General features: G+C 41.3%; 1 protein-coding gene and 2 long non-coding RNA genes across 3 annotated transcripts; all 3 read left to right on the top strand.

Annotated features, from left to right (window-relative positions):
• Positions 1-4,195: 4,195 nt before the first annotated feature.
• Positions 4,196-5,553, top strand: LOC129408629 (microfibril-associated glycoprotein 4-like). The gene is made up of 6 exons (XM_055152687.1): positions 4,196-4,201; positions 4,272-4,424; positions 4,501-4,539; positions 4,884-4,980; positions 5,055-5,222; positions 5,300-5,553. The coding sequence occupies exons 1-6, from the start codon at positions 4,196-4,198 to the stop codon at positions 5,551-5,553; spliced, it is 717 nt and encodes a 238-aa protein (XP_055008662.1).
• A 1,612-nt stretch (positions 5,554-7,165) lies between these two features.
• Positions 7,166-8,565, top strand: LOC129408680 (uncharacterized). The gene is made up of 7 exons (XR_008632076.1): positions 7,166-7,350; positions 7,420-7,498; positions 7,569-7,653; positions 7,727-7,907; positions 7,993-8,077; positions 8,149-8,222; positions 8,298-8,565. It is a non-coding gene; the product is annotated as an uncharacterized LOC129408680 (long non-coding RNA).
• Positions 8,566-8,799: 234 nt separating this feature from the next.
• LOC129408710 (uncharacterized) lies at positions 8,800-9,475 on the top strand. Its single transcript, XR_008632094.1, has 4 exons — positions 8,800-8,976; positions 9,066-9,150; positions 9,222-9,295; positions 9,371-9,475. It is a non-coding gene; the product is annotated as an uncharacterized LOC129408710 (long non-coding RNA).
• Positions 9,476-21,810: the final 12,335 nt, after the last annotated feature.

Raw genomic sequence — 21,810 nt, 5'->3', positions numbered from 1 at the left:
ATTAGGGGACTAGACCGTGATTAGAGGTAGACCAGGGACCAGACCGGTATTAGACCAGTTTGCACGAGACCGCTTTGCACACAGACAGAGTTTGATTATGAAGTGTAGACACGAAGTGTAGCGACCCTCAAGTGACACCATGAAAAAATATTTAACAGGATAGAAGACAGGCGGAGAGAGACGGAGTAAAGGACAAACGAAAATCTCCCGGAGCTAAGACAATAAAATGACACTCTCTCAGTCTTGGTCTTCACTGTTGACACGGGGGACGAGGAAGACCGGTTGTTTACTTGTCTAAAAATGTTGGCACGGACGCGAAGCCCAAAATTAAGGCGTTTAAATACGTTCACCCCGATCACTCTGATAAGCGCTTGTTTTTCAGCAAAGGCTCCAAATATTGCCGCATCAAGGCTTTTTTTTTGTAGCTTTGGCCCTTACAGACAGTAAAAAAAAATCTAAATAAAAAAATAAAAAGCATGCTCCCGAGGGTCAAACGCGCCCCCCTTGACGGGCCTCGCGCCCCACTAATTGAGAAGCACTGGATTAAATGAACATAATGTAGAGCGTCTAAGCTTTATAACGACGTATAACATGCCCATGGGAAATATCGGCCCATATCAGCAAACATATTGGCCGATAACCGATATATCTGTAGGAGCCCGTATCGGCAGATAATATCGGCCAGCCGATATATCGGTCGGGCTCTATTGTGCAGTCCCTGTCTCTTACAGTGAGGAAAAAAAGTATTTGAACACCCTGCTATTTTGCAAGTTCTCCCACTTAGAAATCATGGAGGGGTCTGAAATTTTCATCGTAGGTGCATGTCCACTGTGAGAGACATAATCTAAAAAGAAAAATCCAGAAATCACAATGTATGATTTTTTTAACTATTTATTTGTATGATACAGCTGCAAATAAGGATTTGAACACCTGAGAAAATCAATGTTAATATTTGGTACAGTAGCCTTTTGTTTGCAATTACAGAGGTCAAACATTTCCTGTAGTTTTTCACCAGGTTTGCACACACTGCTGGAGGGATTTTGGCCCACTCCTCAACACAGATCTTCTCTAGCTCAGTCAGGTTTCTGGGCTGTCGCTGAGAAACACGGAGTTTGAGCTCACTCCAAAGATTTTCTGTTGGGTTTAGGTCTGGAGACTGGCTCGGCCATGCCAGAACCTTGATGTGCTTCTTACAGAGTCACTCCTTGGTTCTCCTAGCTGTGTGCTTCGGGTCATTGTTTAGCTTCTTCCATTTTCTAATGATTGCTCCAACAGTGGACCTTTTTTCACCAAGCTGCTTGGCAATTTCACTGTAGCCCTTTCCAGCCTTGTGGAGGTGGACAGTTTTGTCTCTGGTGTCTTTGGACAGCTCTTTGGTCTTGGCCATGTTAGTAGTTGGAGTCTTACTGATTGTATGGGGTGGACGGGTGTCTTTATGCGGCTAACAACCTCAAAAAAGTGCATTTGATTTAGGATCATAAATGGAGTGGAGGTGGACTTTTGAAAGGCGGACTTACAGGTCTTTGAGTGTCAGAATTCTAGCTGATAGACACGTGTTCAAATACTTATTTGCAGCTGTATCATACAAATAAATAGTTAAAAAATCATACATTGTGATTTCTGGATTTTTCTTTTTAAATTATGTCTCTCACAGTGGACATGCACCTACGATGAAAATTTCAGACCCTTCCATGATTTCTAAGTGGGAGAACTTGCAAAATAGCAGGGTGTTCAAATACTTATTTTTCTCACTGCAAATAAATAAATAAACAATCCAAGATCTCAAAAATCTCATCTGATCGTAACACTTTGGAGAGTGGGATCCGTACAATTTGTGATGGACTTGTTTCCCTAGAATCTAAGGCTGATCATCTTGAGAAACAGTCAAGAAGGAACAATCTCATCTTTGATGGGATCTGTGAATCTACTCCTGAGAGATGGGAGGACACTGAAATTCATATTCAAGAGATAATATCAGATAAGTTGAAACTTGATGGAAGAGCTAATCATATTGACAGAGCTCATCGAGTGGGAAAAATGGACAACAGTGAGAACCGGAGTCGCCCAAGATCTATTATAGAGAAGTTTCAAATTATAAAGTTAGAGAGCTGGTTTGGAAGAGTCGAAAAGAACTGAGGAGTGTATATTCAGGAGGACTTCACAGAGAAGAAAGGAGCTTCTATTTAAACTAAGAGAAGCTTGAGAAAAAGGAACAGCCTATTTGGTGTATGATCGTTTGGTCTCACATACTCCAAGGGATAAACGAAACCCAAGTGTAATGTATGCTGTACCATCTTCATCTACACCTATGAGCAGCAGCACCAGCGAGTAAGATGAGTGATGATTATGTGTTTTATATTGGACTTTATCTAAATTAATTTAAATCTACCTAAAAAAGAGCTTAAACTTGCCCATCTAAACATATGCAGTTTAAGATATAAAATTCATGAACTGACTTTTTCATGTTCATGTTATAGCACTCCGAGACCCATTTGGATGAAACCTTTGAAAGCTTCACATAGAAGGTTATAACATTTATAGAATGAACAGAGATAAATATGGAGGTGGTGCAGCCTTGTATGTCCCGGATCATATTCCCGATAAACGTCGGAATGACCTGTGTATGAGTCGAGGCTCTATGACTATAAATGCACATTCATCATGTTAATTCATTGTTGGTGTGTTGCTGTTACGACCACCTAGTGCTAACAGTGAGTGTCTGAACAATTGTTACAGCAGGCCACTGAGACTAATAATGAAGTATTCTAGGTGATATGAATGTAGACTGGCTGTCCAATCACTGCTATATGAAAAAGAAGCTGCATGACATAACCAATATATGCAACTTGAAGCAACTTGTAAATGTTCCAACTGGAGTAAAAATGATGTGTGATGGAACAGTAACTTCTACATGTGTTGACCATCTTTATTGCTGGGTTTCAGATGACGTCACGTCGACGTCACCAAAAGCAGATGGGAGTCAGGAAGTAAAGACAGATTCACAGAACCCCCTTTACCTTCGCTGACTCAGCACCAAAATGCCTAATTTCTGGGCAGTCTATGGTTGCTGCCACCACTCTAATCGGGAGAAAGACAAATGTTTTTTTTATGCACTGAAAGTGGTGCGTCACAAGGGAGTTAGTTTGAAAAAACTTACAGAAAAAAATGGATCGACAATCTCCGGCTAAAAACAGGAGGCAAGGAAACGGGCAATGCTAGAGTTTGCAGTGACCACTTTGTAACAGGTAAGGATTGTGTCATTTATTGATTAATTAATAAAGAATTAATATATTAATTAATATTTTCTAAGTGTTTTTGGACAATCATTTAGAAAGACAAGCATCATAAGTGACAGGTAATCTGTTGCATTATAAGTCCTAACTTGTTACGCAAAAAGCTTTATGTGGTGCCGTTTAAACTTTTAGCGTACTCGCTGTCGCCCATTGTGCTGTGTTTTGAAGTGGAGCAAAACATCTGAATTTCACACATCATCAGGGTCACGTGAGTGAAACACGGCAATACAAATAGTGCTGAGAAATACACTAAGAAATGAACTAAAGTTGTTTCTGTGCCTGTGGGCTTCCGTGACCACAATATTATTGCTGTAGCATTGAAAAGGAAAATTCCCCAAAAAGGACAAAATATAGTAAATAAGAGAATGTATAAATCCTTTAGGGAGGCTAATTTCATGTCTGACATTTCCAATATTAAATGGGAATTAGTTCTTGAGGAAACATGGTGCCAAAATTGAATGGAAATAAAATAAAGCAATATTTTCAGCAAAAATTCAAGGAGTGTGGATGTGACAATAACAGATTGTGGAAAATTTTAAACAATATTCTTGGTAAGAATAAAACAGGCTCACCTCCTGCATTTGTGAATGGAACGCTTTTAACAAAACCTAAAATTATTGCCAATTATTTTAATGATTGCCCTCTAGAGAAAGCACACAAATTAATAACCTGTTTATCTTGAGCATCTCCCTTCTGTGGTATGTGACACTGGGTATAAATTGAGTGAAAGCTTCATGTTCTCAAGCCAAACAGGAGCAGGGTCTAGATCCACGCTTCAGTACAAGGTAAGAACCAGCAACATCTGATTGTGCTCTTTCTCTATTGTCATCACAAAATATTTGTGTTTTACAGAAAATCCTCACAACAGAAAGGGTCAACATAAGTGATACTGAAATACAAAGATGACGGTAAGCACAGAGGGACAGTTTTCAAATGTATTTAATGCAGTATTTTGTTGACAGTTTTCTTCTGTTTCAGTTTGTGCCTCTTCTTGTGTTTCTGGCTCCACTGTTAATCTGCAGCAACGCTCAAGCGAAACCCAAGGACTGTACTGACATCCTTAAAACGTATCGTTACAGTCGCAGTGGAGTCTTCGGCATTTACCCTTTTGATGATCGTTTCAGAGTTCTAGTAAAGTTTCACTCACAAATCTCTCTTCATTTAAATGTGTTATTGTGCATTTGCTCATAGTTGTGTATTTCTGCAGGTTTACTGTGACATGGAGACAGACAGAGGAGCTTGGACTGTGAGTCATTCAAGTGTTGTAGTCTTAAAGAGGAGATATTTTATGTCTAAAGGGTATTATCTGACATATAATTACATATATACCTGAAATGATATTACATATTATATGGATTATAATACAGGTATTAACACATAACATATTTAGATCTTTCAAGAAACTTTTTCTTGAAGGGCCACATATTGAAACACATAATTCAGAGCATCATGTAGCTGTAGAATTATTGAACATGGGGAAATCAAACAGAAGCCTTAGTTAATCTGCAGTTTGCATTGTTTGTTCTGATTATCACTGATTATCTAATTGTCTAAAAGAGTTTCTGTATCTGTTTGAACTTGTGTCCTCAGATGATCCAGAGGAGGATGGATGGTACAGTGAACTTCTGCAGACCCTGGGATCAGTATGTGAGTGGGTTTGGTAAAGCTTATGGAGAATACTGGCTGGGTAAGAAAACAAGATCATGCCCACAGTGAGATGCACTGGTCATGAATATCACAGCATAAATGTGTCTTTTCCAGGTCTGGAGTTCATCCATAAGATCACAAATAGAAGCAAACAGGAGCTGCTGGTGGAGATGGAGGATTTTGACGGGAATAAGGCATTTGCTAAGTACTCTTCTTTCTCTGTTGGACCTGAATGTCAGGGATACAAAATGAATGTGTCTGGGTTCATTAATGGAGGAGCAGGTCAGTTCATCCACAATGACACTATTATTTTTCTTTTTTGGGGAGGGATGAAATGAGAAACCTTTGTCTTTGTGCAGGAAATAGTCTCACTGTACACAATGGTATGAAGTTCACCACTCTGGACAAAGACCAGGATATTTATAAGTATGGCAACTGTGCTAAAAGAGGTTACGGAGGTTGGTGGTATGCTTCGTGCCACCATGCCAACCCTAATGGTATATACCTCTGGGGAAGTGCTGCCCCGTATTATGCTGGTATCAACTGGTCTACATGGAAAGGTTTATCCTACTCTCTGAAGTCTATCAGCTTCAAGATACGTCCTGCCAAGTAGAATCCACAGCTCCAGCAGATATCAACTGTTCCTTTTTCTCTTCTGTAACCATGACATTGTTAATCTGGTGATGAGTAATGGCTATCTGAGATTTGTTCCCCTTTTGAATCAAAGTATCTATAAGTATCCGAAACTTTACAATAAATAAAGAGACATTCCTAGAGTTGTATCTTGCTTCATTCATAAAGATTTCAGTAATCCTGTGCACTATTCCCATTCACTAATAAGAAATATCACTGCTAGTCCAATGAGATTCATTTGGTCTTCCGATATTCTATGTTATTAGGTTCTTTTTTTCAGACCTAGAGTGTTATTTCATACCTGACAGTTTCGACTGCTCACTAGCGTCTTCCTCAGAGTGGTCACGTGATGACGTGAAACTGTCAGGTATGAAATAACACTCTAGGTCTGAAAAAAAGAACCTAATAACATAAAATATCACTGCTAGTCTAGTAAATGAATGACAAAATGTAGGGCTAAGTTGGAAAAAAAATGTTAACAAAGCTTTCTCACTTCAAACATGTTTTTTTAGTGGAATATTTCTTCACACAAAAAAAGTCCACCGAAATCTGACCACTGGAACCATGTTTTTAAGGGGGAGAAGACCTTCGATTTTATGCCAAATTCAATGGCTGCCAATCACAGTCTCATACAACAAGAGGCTTTATGTTGAAACCAACTGCCTTTATAAACGTACAGTACTTGTTGTGCTGTTTTTTACTCATTTTAGATGCTCTTTTGTTTTCTATCACTTATGGACATATGTAAGGTCTGATGTTCATTCATGAATATCAAGGTCAGCATAAGCAACTGAAAAAACTGGTGTTATTTAATATATTTTTTATTACTTTTTTATCAAAATATCTCATTCTGCCACAGCAATACAATTTGTTATTCCTTTTGTTGGTTATGTGAAACATACTTTTAACCATCATGGAGACTGGGACCGATTTTTGAGGTGAACTGGTCAGGGGTATTTATATCAGATTTTCGCTTCTGAAATCAGTTTGCCAGCATCTCTTTTCAGCAAAAACCTCGAAATGTAAACTGGAGACAAGTTAATTTTCTGCATGAACTAGTTGAACGTTCAGTTCACAAATTTCAAAATAAACTAGTTTGAAGCAAAGAAGCCAGTGTGAAAAAGAAAACAAGATCCTTACAGTTTGCCTGGCTCTTTTCTACATTTGGAGATTCAGAGAGAAATCAATGTACGCAAAGAGCCTTGTGTTCCCAGAGTCCACCCCGAGGTCCAGGCTGAGTCAGGAGGGCTGCTGAGGTACTGAGGTGGAACTGTCGTGTGTCCAGCATTAGAAAATCAGTTACCACACATGTTGTTTTGGCTCAGTGTTGCTCGGGGGGCTGTTACTCTGGGATACAGGGGACATCAGAGGCGTTTCCTGCAGGTTGATGGACAGCACACAGGTCGTCATGAAGAAGCATGGAACACACACAACAGTCGCACCTCAGGACCTCAGCAGCCCTCCTGACCCAGCCTGGACCTCGGGGTGGACTCTGGGAACACGAGGCCTGATGTGAGCCTACATACAGTATTTGCTGTCTCTTAAAGCGCCCTGTGCAGCAATGAGCCAAAACCACTAGTTACTATTCAATGTGTGTGGAATACTTCGATTTTACCATTGAAACCACAGCAGCCAACTATTAGCAAAAAGTGTGGACAAAATAATACATTCAGATTAGGGAGTCTAGTCCTATAGCTTTGAATGACAGCACATGTTTTTCCACCTGCTGTTTGGGATTTAAACAAAGGAATACATGACAAATATATTGGACAAAATGGTGAGTGTTGATTCATTATTAACACAATTCTTTACAGATAAATGTAATATTTTTCTCTTTTGTTTTGAGCATCCAAAGCCAGGCAGATGTGATTGTGCAGAAAGAGAGGAGGAAGGGAAAAATGTGACAAAAACAATATACAGTACAGGTAAGTTTTGATATTGATAGTATTACATTATTGAAGCACAGTGCATTTATTTGTCTGTTTTTTCTTCCAGTGAGATGGAACTTTGCAGTGCAGAGTGTGGAGAGGAGGAGTGGAGGAGGACGAGGCTTCTATCCGTATTGTCATACAAAATACAGGTACACTGGAGACAACTATGAACTGTATTTGTCCCTCGTCCAAGTATATTGTATATCTGTCTTTTTTTCATAGGCACAAAAATGGGAGACATGTCAAAGCAAAGAAGTCAATGTGAAAAGAAACCAAGGGATTCAGTGGGACATACGTACTCGCATAGCTCATGTTCCCAGAGTCTGCCTGGGTCCAGGCTGGGTCAGGAGGACTGCTGAGGTCTTGAGGCGGGACCATCCAGTTCAAGAGACAAAGCACCATGGTCTGTGTGCTCCACGCTTCTACATACAGTATTTACTCTGTCATTGCCCTTTGCAGCAAGTAGTCAATTTTTAGTTTTTTTTTAGCTTTCAACACCAGTCAGATGTGATCCTGCAGAAAAAGAGGAGGAAGGGAAAAATGTCAGAGTGACAAAAACAATATACAGTACAGGTAAGTTTTTATATTGATAAGTATTGAATTATTGAAGAACTGTTTCATTTATTTGTCTGTTTTGTTTACAGTGAGATGGAATTTTACAGTGCAGACTGGAGAGGAGGAGTGGAGGATGAGGTTTATATTGTCATACAAAATACAGGTACACTGGAGACAACGATGAATTGTATTTGTCCCTCCTCCAACTACATTGTACATTTGTGTTTGTTTTTCATAGGGACAGAAATGGGGAACATGTCAAACTGTAGGCAACTTGTACAGAACCATGTGCAAAGATGCACTGAGACACTGGAGACATGCACTAAGACATTTGCAATTTGATGAAATCAATGAGAAAGGACATTCTGAGATTTGTATGTGCAGCCTCTATTAAAATGTGTCATCCCCTTGTGTAGATCTGTAACTTGATGATATACATGATATAATTCTATCTTTCCCCGAGATCATATCAAATCTGTATTAGAGCTGCCCACCGGCTACAGATAGATTATNAAGTTTTTATATTGATAGTATTAAATTATTGAAGCACAGTGCATTTATTTGTCTGTTTTTCTTCCAGTGAGATGGAACTTTGCAGTGAGAGTGTAGAGAGGAGGAGTGGAGGAGGAGGAGGTTTATATCCATATTGTCATACAAAATACAGGTACACTGGAGACAACTATGAACTGTATTTGTCCCTCCTCCAAGTATATTATATATCTGTCTTTTTTCATAGGCACAAAAATGGGAGACATGTCAAAGCAAAGAAGTCAATGTGAAAAGAAACCAAGGGATTCAGTGGGACATACATACTCGCATAGCTCATGTTCCCAGAGTCTGCCTGGGTCCAGGCTGGGTCAGGAGGACTGCTGAGGTCTTGAGGTGGGGCCATCCAGTTTAAGAGACAAAGCACCATGGTCTGTGTGCTCCTACATACAGTATTTACTCTATCAATGCCCTTTGCAGCAAGTAGTCAATTTATTTATTTATTTATTTTTTTTTTTAGCTTTCAACACCAGCCAGATGTGATCCTGCAGAAAGAGAGGAGGAAGGGAAAAATGTCAGAGTGACAAAAACAATATACAGTACAGGTAAGTTTTTATATTGATAAGTATTGAATTATTGAAGAACTGTTTCATTTATTTGTCTGTTTTGCTTACAGTGAGATGGAATTTTACAGTGCAGACTGGAGAGGAGGAGTGGAGGACGAGGCTTATATTGTCATACAAAATAAAGGTACACTGGAGACAACGATGAATTATATTTGTCCCTCCTCCAACTACATTGCACATTTGTGTTTGTTTTTCATAGGGACAGAAATGGGGAACATGTCAAACTGTAGGCAACTTGTACAGAACCGTGCGCAAAGATGCACTGAGACACTTGAGACATGCACGAAGACATTTGCAATTTGATGAAATCAATGAGAAATGACATTCTGAGATTTGTCCAAATTGTTTTGAGAATGTCATTTCTGTTTTAAGAAAATAAATAAACATTCCCTATAGTGCAAAGAAAATGTTCACATGATAAATATTGACCCCAAAATATACTGAATGCATAAACTGATATAGTAGTTATGATCAGGTTAAGCCTATAAAAAATATATATTAGAGCTGCCCACCAGCTACAGATAGATTATAGAGACATTATTTATTTGAAATGTTGTTATTATTTTATATTCTGCTTGTTCTGGATTCAATGTTTAAGTAAAACTATTATTAAACATTTATTTGAATAAGAAAAGGTTTAACATTACATATCTCGAAAGAAGAGAAAACATGCAGATGTTGAAATTTTTCAATAAATATTTAGTTTGACCCACGACTTATTCACAGTTTTTAATTTTGGTGTCTGTGAATTTGAGTTTGACACTCCTGTAATAGATGAAGAAAAATACAAGACAGATAACTGTCCTGCATCGTCTCAGTTTAGATTTGTTTTCCACTTGTGTGCTTGTTTCCTCTGTACAACACTGACATCTACTGGACATTCACATGCATTGTACAAACACTGATGTGCATGAAATCAAAATAATCATGAGGATTGATTGATTGAGTTTGTGTAGTTTTTACAATTTTCGATTCAAGTCCTGCACGTACTCCCACTTTTGTAATTGGGGATAGTTTGCTTTTTGACATTGGTATTTCAACTTAATTCTGGCTCTGGGCTTCCTTTTGCTTGTCTCCATGGAGATACATAAACGTAATGCCATACTGCGGAGCATTCTAGTCATTCTAGTCAAAGCAACGTCTCCATTACAAAAACACAGCTATAGCTTGTCCCGTTTAAGCCCAGCAGGGGGCGCAAGACTCCCTCCTAATGACAAACAGCAGAAATGGTGAAGGCTTCATTCAGGAGTCCATCAGAAGAGAGGGAATGACTTTCATCCCTTCACAGATTTATTGATCATGTATTTATTCATTTATTCATTCATTTAAACTGACTCTTGTGAGTTTAAACCATGTTAGAACACTGTTACCTCATTAAAAACACACCCAGAGTCGTGTTTTGTTTCATTCACACATGTTTGAGTAACTCTTTATCATTAGTCTGTTTACTCTCCAAAGCTCTGAATGCTCTGTTCCACCTTGTGATGTCATGAAGTCTTTTATTCAGTAGAGATGGGCAATTCCAGGGCTGAGATGATCCATGATGATGATTCTAGTGAAGATGTATGGAGTTTAAAAACACAGTGGAGCACTTCCTGTATCACCACATGACATCAGAAGGTGGAACAGAGTGTTTTCCATCTGAAAGAAGAACTGGGCCTAAATATGCAGGGTGTGTGTTAAACAAGTGTGAATAAAACAAAACACAAGGCAGTTTTGATGAGCAAACAACATTGTAAAATAGATCAGAAAACAGAGTAAAATGGGATTTTATTTTTTTTCCTTTATATATATTTATATATATGTGTGTGTGTGTCTGTGTATATATATATATATATATATATATATATATATATATATATATATATATATATATATATATATATACACACATATATATATATATATATATATATATATTTATACACATATTTTTTAAGAGCTCTGTGGTTCAGTGTTATTGTGTTATTTTTAAAAATTCTAGAGTGTGTAAATAAATGTGTGTTGAAATCGTGTCGTTCACGATCACTGTGGGATCTAAAGCGAGTCTCTGGTCTTTTCCTCACATCTTGTTTGAAATGTTAGAGTCATGACCACAGCACACCACAGCACAGCACAGCACACACTCCTCTTCCCCACATCCTGTCTGCATGCAGCTTTGCAAAATAAGAGCTCTTTTGCTCTTTCCTGTCACAATAAGAGTTTTTATATGACGAGAGTAACTATAGTAATAACTATAGCTTCTGTTTCAGACATGTCCTCCTCCACCACCAGAGACCAGAGCTCTGAGGAGATGTTCCTGTGCTCCATCTGTCTGGAGGTGTTTGAAGAGCCACTGTCCACTCCATGTGGACACAACTTGTGTAGACGACACTGCATCTCTCAGCCCTGGGACACTGATGAGCCCTGCTGCACATGTCCTCTGTGTTCCACAGCAGCAGACCAGAGCTCAAGGTCAACATGCTCTTGAAGAATGAGACGACCTCAGGGTCGAACCTGCAGAAGAACAAGAGCAGCAGCAGCAGCTCTATGGAAGACAGACAGATAACATTTTAAGTTTTTGGGTTTCAATGCTTATGATTTTAATACATCTCTCATATAGACCCACCTTGGCCATATTTTTATATATTATAAAAATTATTAATAAAATAAGTAAAAGTACTCAAGCCTTTGTCTTTGTGATTCATTTTGTTTATTACATTCATGCCAATAATCACTGTAATACAAAAAAGATAAACATGTCTTAATAACAATATAACAATGTACTACTACTACTACTACTGCAACTACTACTTCTACAACTACTACTACTACTACTACTACTGAATACATCAAAGTGTGTAAAGCAATACCTAAAGGCACTTTGCATGTGTTACAAGGATCTCAATTCAATTATCAGCTCCAGAATCTTAATAACAATCTATATTTGGGAGAGGTCAATATTAAAATAAAAACATGTTCGAATAAATACATTAGAAATATTATTCAACCTCCAAACAGACCCCCAGCCACTTCATACTGGAACTCACTGCAAAGGGAGATTGACTGGAGCAGGGCTTGGCTGGTTGGTGAGAGGCTCTGCATTTATAACAAAATTAAAGAAGTCAATTTCAAAATTCTCCATAATATTTACCCAACCAAAAAAACGTTAGAAAGATTCAGATTAAAGATTGATTTCAACTGTGAATTCTGTCACACTGAAATAGAAACAATCACTCACCTTTTTTACCACTGCACATACAGTAAGAACATCTGGACCCACATACAACAACTCATCCAATCCAAAACCAAACACTCGATCAGCCTCCAGGAAAGTGACGTCCTGTTTTACTTCACCAGCCCCTCCATCCCCAAAGATCTTCAACTCTTCATTCAGACTCTAATTATGCTGACAAAATATCACATACACAAAACCAAATGGTCTCAAAATAAACCAAACATACATCAATATAATAACGAAATCCAACAATACTTTCAGACAATAAAACAGGTCCAAAACAAAAAAGCAATTAAAACTTATAATATCTATAAAAAATATAGTATAGCTTTATTTAAGTTATGATATTCTGTTTTGTTTTGTTATTCTGTTATTTAGTTTTGGTTTCATTCCATCTGCTCCCCTGTATGTTAATTTGCAAACCACCCCCATGTCACAGTATGTTTATGTTTGTTTACGTGTGTTATGTGTGTTTATGTGTAAGAATGTATATGCATATTTTCCATATCTCACCCCTGCCATAACTGTGAACTGGACTTTGCATTGATGCAACAATCCAATCTGCACCTTATACTGTATATACATTGTTTGTTTTTGTTTTTTTTTGGGGGGGGGTTTGTCTTGATGTTATATGTCTGCAAAAAATAAATAAATAAAAATAAACTACTACTACTACTACTACTACTACTACTACTTGCAACAACAACAACAACTACTACTACTACTACTAGATTGGTGCTTCATTTTGCTTCATTCATGGCAACAGTCTGGGTGTAAACCTATGGCCAGGTGTAAAAGTGAGGCAGAATATGTAGGCAGAGTGTATGTTTAAAATGTTCCACATTTCCTCAAGGTCAAAGTCTACAGTCCCTAGAGACACTGCATTTCTCATTCGTGGGGAGCAGTCCTCTGTGGTCACAATGTTTCTGACCTCTTTGCGATCTTGATCCATTTCAAAGGTCACTCGTATGTCACAGTGTTCCTGCGGGTTAACTTTTGGTAGTGGTTGTTGTTGGTCCTCATGTCTGTCTTCTTCTTCTTCTTCTTCTTCTTCATTTGCTGCTCTCAAAACTGCATGGAAATACTGTGACCAGGCCCTGCTGGTCCTTCTTAACAGAAACCAATAGGCGGGGTACTCTTCGGGGTACAGTTGAACATTTTGCAGTAGTGTGTTCAGAAACTGAATGCCTCCAGAATTGACCGAGTGTATGCCTTTGTGGTAGCGTGACAGTTTGAACTCATGCAGTAGAGTGAAAGGGGGCTGTGTGTCACACACGTGAACCATCTCTAACATGGCATCGAGCATCCTCTGCAGTGTTGCTTCACTTTCTCCGGCTTCCACTGCCGCTGTAATGATGACATGCAAGGCCGCTGTGGTGGCTTGTGTTCCTCCTCCTTCTCCTCCTCCTCCTCCTCCTCCTTGTGCTCCTGCTGCTCTAGAAGCCCCCTGTGATCCTCCATGAGCCCCAGGCTGCCGTGGATCCATGTTTAAAATTGTACTTTTTTTTTCTTTTATAGGACTGACAAAAGGACACAGACAGACAGACAAACAGACAGACAGACAGACAAGGACAAGGACAAGGTGGTGGTGGTTGAGTTTTACCCTGGCTGGTGCCACTTAGTGCCTCCACTCAACCCCCCTACACCTCCTAGACGACGTCCTGGTCACGACTCCTGCGTCTTTCTCCCCTCGTTCCAACCTATTGTCACTCATCAAAGCCTTCTCCAATCTCGGAGTTCCCTAGACCAAGGAAAGACCCTCAGCCCTTGCTCTACATCGAGTTTCTCGGCATTACACTCGATTCGATCTCATTCCAAGTGTCTCCCTCCCAAAAGGTCCAGCGAATCTCCCTGCCCCTCTCCAACTCATGCTCGCAACCCCATGCAACAAGAGACAGCTCATTGCGCTTCTCGGTCACCTTAACTATGCTATCCACACCGTCCCTCCGGGCAAGCCCTTCTTTCACATTTCCTCACGCAAGTCGCATCAGTCGAATCCCTTCAGAGTATTATACCACCGATCGACGCACGTACATCCGACATGCGCCTATGGAAGCATTGCCTACGGAAGCATTGCCTAGACTCCAGGAATGGAATCTTGATTTTGCATCTTTCCCGAAGATATCCAGCTTTTCACCGTCGCAGCTCCTTTAGTTGGTTTCAGAGGGTTTTATCCGGATAGCGGTCCGCTTCCATGTCACCTCCAAGCTCCACTCTCTCAGACCAGCCGACAGCTCTTCCGCCTTGTTCGAATTATACTCCATTGTTATCACAGCCATTCTTTTGGGGGACACGAGTGGTCTAGTAGCTGCATTCTTATCCGTTCCGACAGCGACACCGCAGTCCACATCATCAACAGGGGAATGTCTCGCTCCTCCGAGATCTTAGTTCCTCCAAAGCTCACCTAGTATCTGCTCAAAATCAGTTTGTCATTCGCGCCGCTCATATTCCAGGTTCCTTAAACTCCATCGCGGATTCTCTCTCTTCAATTTCACAGAAGCTTATTCCAGTTCCCCATTTTCGGCCACGATCTTCAGTTAAGCTACCCCCCTCTTGCCCCTCTCGTCTCAATCTCGCAACTCGCCATCCTCGACAGCCTCGCCCTGAGCCCCCTTTCTACCTACCTGACCGGGGGGAATAGCTTCGACCTCTTTTCAGTCTCCATCAGCTTCCCCCTCAGTTCTTTGACTCCAGCACCATCCGCAGTTTTGTCGCCTTCTCACATCACTCCAGGAACACCTGCGTCTCCACCATCCAGGCGCATCTCTCAGGAGTTACCGTCATTGCAAGATGATCTCAAGCAAGGACCGCCCATCTCTCTCCTGTCTCACTGCCACGTTTCCACGATTGAGTAAAGAACTTCTTAAGTCCGAACCTTGTCTCCCTCCTAACTGCTTACCAATTACTTCGGATATCCTCTACCTCGTATCCTCACACTTCGTTCCAGATACTATTCGCCGTCCGAGAACATGACCCTCGAAAGCATGTTCCTCACAGCCTTCTTGGGCCTTCCGATTTCCGTTCCGAATTCACTCTTATCGTCAATCGTTTTCATCCCGTTCGTCCACCCCAGGCTTCCGATCTCTTACATTCTATGGTCTTCGCTCATCTTCACTTACCAATGAGTTCTGTGCTCTCCAGCATATCTCCACATTCGTTTTCCATCCACTCTTTCCTCATCGGCGCGGGCACATTCGACCAAAAACTCAGATCCTCGGTCACCGGGCCTCCAGCGCCTATCTCATCTACGTTCATTATGACCTCTACGATCTCTGTCCAGCCATCCTATCTTGCATTCTTTTAACCTTTTGGGGGTCCCGTTCCGGCTGGGCCAATTGTAGATTGAGACGGAGCCCCCACCCATAGTCTCAACCCAGCCATCTCTGCCTCACTTCGTACATTATCAATAAACTTATTCGCACTATGTCGTTGTTGGTGTGGTCCTAGCTAGTGAATGTATAGTAGTGTAGTGTAGTGTACTGCAGTGTAATGTATTGTGTTGTATTGTATTGTATTGTATTGTATTGTATTGTAGTGTAGTGTAGTGTATTGTATTGTATTGTATTGTATTGTATTGTAGTGTAGTGTATTGTATTGTATTGTATTGTATTGTATTGTAGTGTAGTGTAGTGTATGTGTATAGTACTATAGTGTAGTGTAGTGTAGTGTAGTGTAGTGTAGTGTAATGCAGTGTAGTGGAATGTAGTGTACTGTAGTGTAGTGTAGTGTAGTAGTGTAGTGTAGTGTAATGTAGTATAATGCAGTGTAGTGGAATGTAGTGTACTGTAGTAGTGTAGTGTATGTGTGTAGTGTAGTGTATTGTATTGTATTGTAGTGTAGTGTAGTGTAGTGTAGTGTAGTATAATGCAGTGTAGTGTAATGTAGTGTAATGTAGTGTACTGTAGTGTAGTGTACTGTAGTGTAGTGTACTGCAGTGTAGTGTACTGCAGTGCAGTGTAGTGTATTGGATTGGATTGTATAGTAGTGTATTTTATAGTAGTGCAGTGTATAGTAGTGTACTGCAGTGTAGTGTAGTGTATTGTATTGTATAGTAGTGTAGTGTACTTGCAGTGTAGTGTAATGTATTGTATTGTATAGTACTCTAGTTTAGTGTGGTTTATTGTATTGTATTGTATAGTAGTGTAGTGTATTGTATAGTAGTGTAATGTAGTGTATTGTATTGTACTGTAGTGTAGTGTAGTGTAGGAAGTAGTGTAGGAGGTAGTGTAGTGTAGAAGGTAGTGTAGTGTAGTGTACTGCAGTGTAGTGTAGTGTACTGCAGTGTAGTGTATTGTATTGTATTGTATTGTACTGTACTGTATTGTATAGTACTGTAGTGTATTGTAGTGTAGTGTACTGTATTGTACTGTAGTGTAGTGTACTGCAGTGCAGTGTAGTGTATTGTATTGTATAGTACTGTAGTGTAGTGTAGTGTAGTGTAGTGTAGCGTAGTGTAGTGTAGTGTATTGGATTGGATTGTATAGTAGTGTAGTGTAGTACAATGTAGTGTAATGTAGTGTAGTGTATTGTATAGTGGTGTATTTTATAGTAGTGTAGTGTATAGTAGTGTACTGCAGTGTAGTGTAGTGTATTGTATTGTATTGTATAGTAGTGTAGTGTACTGCAGTGTAGTGTAGTGTATTGTATTGTATTGTATAGTAGTGTAGTGTACTGCAGTGTAGTGTAGTGTATAGTACTGTAGTGTAGTGTACTGCAGTGTAGTGTTGTGTAGTATAATGTAGTGTAGTGTAATGTACTGCAGTGTAGTGTAATGTATTGTATTGTATAGTAGTGTAGTGTATTGTATAGTAGTGTAATGTAGTGTATTGTATTGTACTGTAGTGTAGTGTAGGAAGTAGTGTAGGAGGTAGTGTAGTGTAGGAGGTAGTGTAGGAGGTAGTGTAGTGTAGGAGGTAGTGTAGTGTAGTGTAGGAGGTAGTGTAGGAGGTAGTGTAGGTAGGGGGTAGGTAGTGTAGTGTAGTGTGTAGTAGGAGGTAGTGTAGTGTAGGAGGGGTAGTGTAGTGTAGGAGGTAGTGTAGTGGTAGTGTAGGTAGTGTAGGAGGTAGTGTAGTGTAGGGTAGTGTAGGAGGGTAGTGTTAGGAGGTAGGTAGTGTAGGAGGTAGTGTAGTGTAGGAGTAGTGTAGTGTAGGTAGTAGTGTAGGAGGAGTGTAGTGTAGGTAGTGTAGGTAGGTAGTAGTGTAGGAGGTAGTGTAGGAGGTGTAGTGGTAGTGTAGTGTAGTGTAGGTAGTGTAGTGTAGGTAGTGTAGTGTAGGAGGTAGTGTAGTGTAGGAGGTAGTGTAGTGTAGGAGGTAGTGTAGTGTAGGAGGTAGTGTAGTGTAGGAGGGGTAGTGTAGTGTAGGAGGGTAGTGTAGTGTAGGAGGTAGTGTAGGAGGTAGTGTAGTGTAGGAGGTAGTGTAGGAGGTAGTGTAGTGTAGGAGGTAGTGTAGGAGGTAGTGTAGTGTAGGTAGGAGGTAGGTAGTGTAGTGTAGGAGGTAGTGTAGTGTAGGAGTGTAGTGTAGGTAGTAGGTAGTGTAGGAGTAGGAGGTAGTGTAGGTAGGAGTAGTGTAGTGTAGGAGGGTAGTAGTGTGTAGGAGGGTAGTGTAGGTAGGGGTTAGTGTAGTGTAGGAGGGGTAGTGTAGTGTAGGGTAGTGTAGTGTAGGTAGGTAGTGTAGGAGGGTAGTGTAGTGTAGTAGGTAGTGTAGTGTAGGAGGTAGTGTAGTGTAGGAGGTAGTGTAGTGTAGTGTAGGAGGTAGTGTAGGAGGTAGTGTAGTAGGTAGTGTAGTGTAGGAGTAGTTGTAGTGTAGGAGGGGTAGTGTAGTGAGGTAGTGTAGTGTAGTATACTATATAATATATAACTATATTGTTCAGAAACTTCTCACTATGGGTTGCCAGATATGATCACTAACACCAGTTTTATTGTTAATAAGTTTCCAGTTATAATTTGCTTGTGGTCAAAGTTAAAGGTGCATTGTATACATAAGGGGAAGGGTCCACCACCTGTTCATTTCAAAGAAGTTACTTTGCCTGGCATATTCCACAGTATAGCATTAAACTCATCAATCTAGCTTTTATTCAGATACAGTTGTTTTTATTGCCTTAAAACAGGCATTCTTACAGTGAGCAGGGTTACCTCTCCACAGATCTGATTTGTAATTTCACTGGCTTAAGGGAAAAAAAAAAAAAAAAAAAGCCATAATGTGAAACATTCCAGATGAAGCCATAACATCTCATGGAGACATGGGTCCTAGCATAGTGCAGATTCTCCTCTTCCTCCAGAGGACAGGACCAGAGCTGCACCATCTGCCTCCTGTGTCCATCACCACTGCAGTGACACGAGGTGGCCAACGGAGGGCAGCACCACTCCTCACCACTGCTGTTTGTACTGCAGAGACTGACAGAACAGAAGCATGCTTACACTGGTGTAGTGGAGGTAAAAGTAGCAGTAGAAGTAGAAGTAACAGTACACAGGAGTAGTATGGACACTGAGAGTACTTACAGAGTACCTGTTAGGGATCTTGGCAGCACTGTCAGGAGTCTTCAGGGTGCTCTTACAGTGAGGACACTGCTCCCCCTCTACAACACAACACACCACACATCATCAGTGTGGAGCACCTCCCGTCTACTGTGAGGAGCACCTCATATCATCTGTGAGGAGCACCTCACATCTACTGTGGACTGTATACAGCCTCTCACCTGCACTACTACTGTAGACAAACTGCACCACTGGCCCCTCCCATCACCAACACTCACACACTCTCACACACACACACCACTTTCATATAAACTGTGTGGGTGAAGTGTCTTGCCTATGGACACAACAACATTTTTGTCAATGTCACCTCACTGTGGCACCCAGCAGTTTCCCATCGTGGTACTGACCAGGCCCAGCCCTGAACCTCTGATGAGGTCAGACTTTGACCTGGACTCTTCACTTTTACTTTTTACAATGAGCAAAAGTCAAGAGACGTTCTAGTGGAAGAGCACACAGTGTTTGTCCTGTGTGATGTGTGTGCAGGGACAGACCTCTGTCCACACACACTCACCCCCTGCACACAGTGTTTGTCCTGTGTGATGTGTGTGCAGGGACAGACCTCTGTCCACACACACTCACCCCCTGCACACAGTGTTTGTCCTGTGTGATGTGTGTGCAGGGACAGACCTCTGTCCACACACACTCACCCCCTGCACACAGTGTTTGTCCTGTGTGATGTGTGTGCAGGGACAGACCTCTGTCCACACACACTCACCCCCTGCACACAGTGTTTGTTCTGTGTGATGTGTGTGCAGGGACAGACCTCTGTCCACACACACTCAGCCCTTTTACAGAGAGAGGAGCCAATACCTGATCACAGTAACATGAAACTGCACTTCACTTGTCTCAAATGTCCAAATGAGTTTTTGTCCCAGGCTCAGCTTGAGCCTAATGAACCAAACAACAAAGAAATGTACTGAACCCCTGAGTGGACCCACTGACCCCCCATCCCGAGGAGCTGTCTGGGCCTGTCCAGAGTGCTAATGTCCAGAGTGCTAATGTCCAGAGTGCTAATGTCCAGAGTGCTAATGTCCAGTGTGCTAATGTCCAGTGTGCTAATGTCCAGTGTGCTAATGCTAATGCTCCCACACTCCTTAATGAGCCTGTCAGGTGTCAAGGACGTGTGTGAGCCTTTCTCATTCATTCTCATTCATGAGGTTTATTGTATGTGTGGAAGGGTCAGCAGGGGTCAGAGGACTAATGATGACCCTCACAGTGGAGGCTGATGGACACAGGGGTCAGAGGTGGTTCTTCTGTATACTACAGTGTACAGCCAACTTTCCACTGGTATAGTTCATGTGGGGGAGCAGGTCTGTGGAGCGTCTCCTCCAGTCAGTTGTGTTTCTGTTCCAGGCTCTGGGGCCAGAGCTCTGCTCCATGACACACTGACGTCCCCCAAACACAACTCATGTTTTCTAAATAATAACACGTAATGTTTTCTTTGCTTTCTTTTCCTCTGTTCTGTAGCTAGTGCCCTGCCTTTGGCTCATGTTACACTGGGGAAATATATTGGTAATCTTTACAAGAGCCACGCACTGACAGGAAGCAGCTCCTGCTAAAGGGTTAGCTGTGTTTTGTGAAACATGTTGGCCTGAGTTTGCATTCTCTCATGTCCAATTATCTTGTTTCGTTGTGTAGCCACACCTTAGCTTACATGGGTCTGAACAGAACGAGGCCATTTCAGAAGGACCTCCAGAGACCTCTGTGGACCCCTCAGAAGAACTGCTATGGTCCACTTAAAACTATATTACTGGTACCGATCTGCACCAAAGTGAACCAGTGCAAAAATATCTTTGCAAGACTGAACCAGGACTAAAAGCAGACTAAACCAGGACTGAACCAGGACTGAACCAGAACTGAACCAGGGCTGAACCAGGACTGAACCAGGACTGAGCAGGACTGACCTGTGCTCTCGGCTGAGGGGCTGGGCTCTGATGCACTGTGAGGGGCACTCAGGGCACTGTCCTCCTGCAGCAGCTGCACACAAACAACACTCAAAACACATGTAAAGCTACACATATACAAGTGTGTTTGACTCTGTGTGTGTGTGTGTTTGACTGTGTGTGTGTGTGTGTGTGTGTGTGTGTGTGTGTGTGTGTGTGTGTGTGTGTGTGTGTGTGTGTGTGTGTGTGTGTGTGTGTGTGTGTGTGTGTGTGTGTGTGAGAGAGAGAGAGAGATTGTGTGTGTGTGTTACATCACAGTCACAGTCACAGATCTGTCAGTGTGAGGAAGTCAGCTCCAATCACACCTGAGCTCAGGTGACACCACTCAGCTCATGTGACTCAGGGAGAGAGAGAGAGAGAGAGTACCTGTGAGAGTACCTGTTTATGTGAATGTACCTGTGAGAGTACCTGTTTATGTGAATGTACCTGTGAGAGTACCTGTTTCTGTGAGAGTACCTGTTTATGTGAGAGTACCTGTTGTCTGTTTGCGGTGCGGCGCTCCAGGGCGCTCTGCCTCCTTCGGGCCTCCCAATGCATGGCCGACATATTCCTTTCCTGCAGCACACATATAAACACACAGCACAGCGAGAACACACAAACACACACACAGCACAGTGAGAACACACAAACACACACACAGCACAGTGAGAACACACAAACGCACACACAGCACAGTGAGAACACACAAACGCACACACAGCACAGTGAGAACACACAAACACACAGTGAGGACACACAAACAGTGTTGACAAAGTTACTTTAAAAAAGTGGTGTTTGCCTGTTACTTCTTTAAAAATTAATCCTTTGCTTTACTTAGTTATTTATGGAAAGTAACTTTTTGTGTTACCGCCGTTGTGAGGCGCCGATTGGCATGGCAGCTGCACTTCCATCAGTCTACCCCAGGGCAGCTGTGGCAACAATAAGTAACTTAGCACCACAGGGTGTGG

Source organism: Boleophthalmus pectinirostris, unplaced genomic scaffold, assembly GCF_026225935.1.
Source record: "Boleophthalmus pectinirostris isolate CB_2022bp ecotype Guang Dong unplaced genomic scaffold, ASM2622593v1 HiC_scaffold_17, whole genome shotgun sequence".
NCBI lineage: Eukaryota > Metazoa > Chordata > Actinopteri > Gobiiformes > Gobiidae > Boleophthalmus > Boleophthalmus pectinirostris.
The sequence above is the reverse complement of the archived record's forward strand: the minus strand, read 5'-3'. Positions and strand labels throughout refer to the sequence as shown.

Coding starts and splice junctions, on each gene's coding strand:
- LOC129408629 (XM_055152687.1), top strand. Junction 4,425..4,500: donor ATGATCGTTTCAGAGTTCTA/GTAAAGTTTCAC, acceptor GTATTTCTGCAG/GTTTACTGTGACATGGAGAC. Junction 4,981..5,054: donor TTATGGAGAATACTGGCTGG/GTAAGAAAACAA, acceptor TGTCTTTTCCAG/GTCTGGAGTTCATCCATAAG.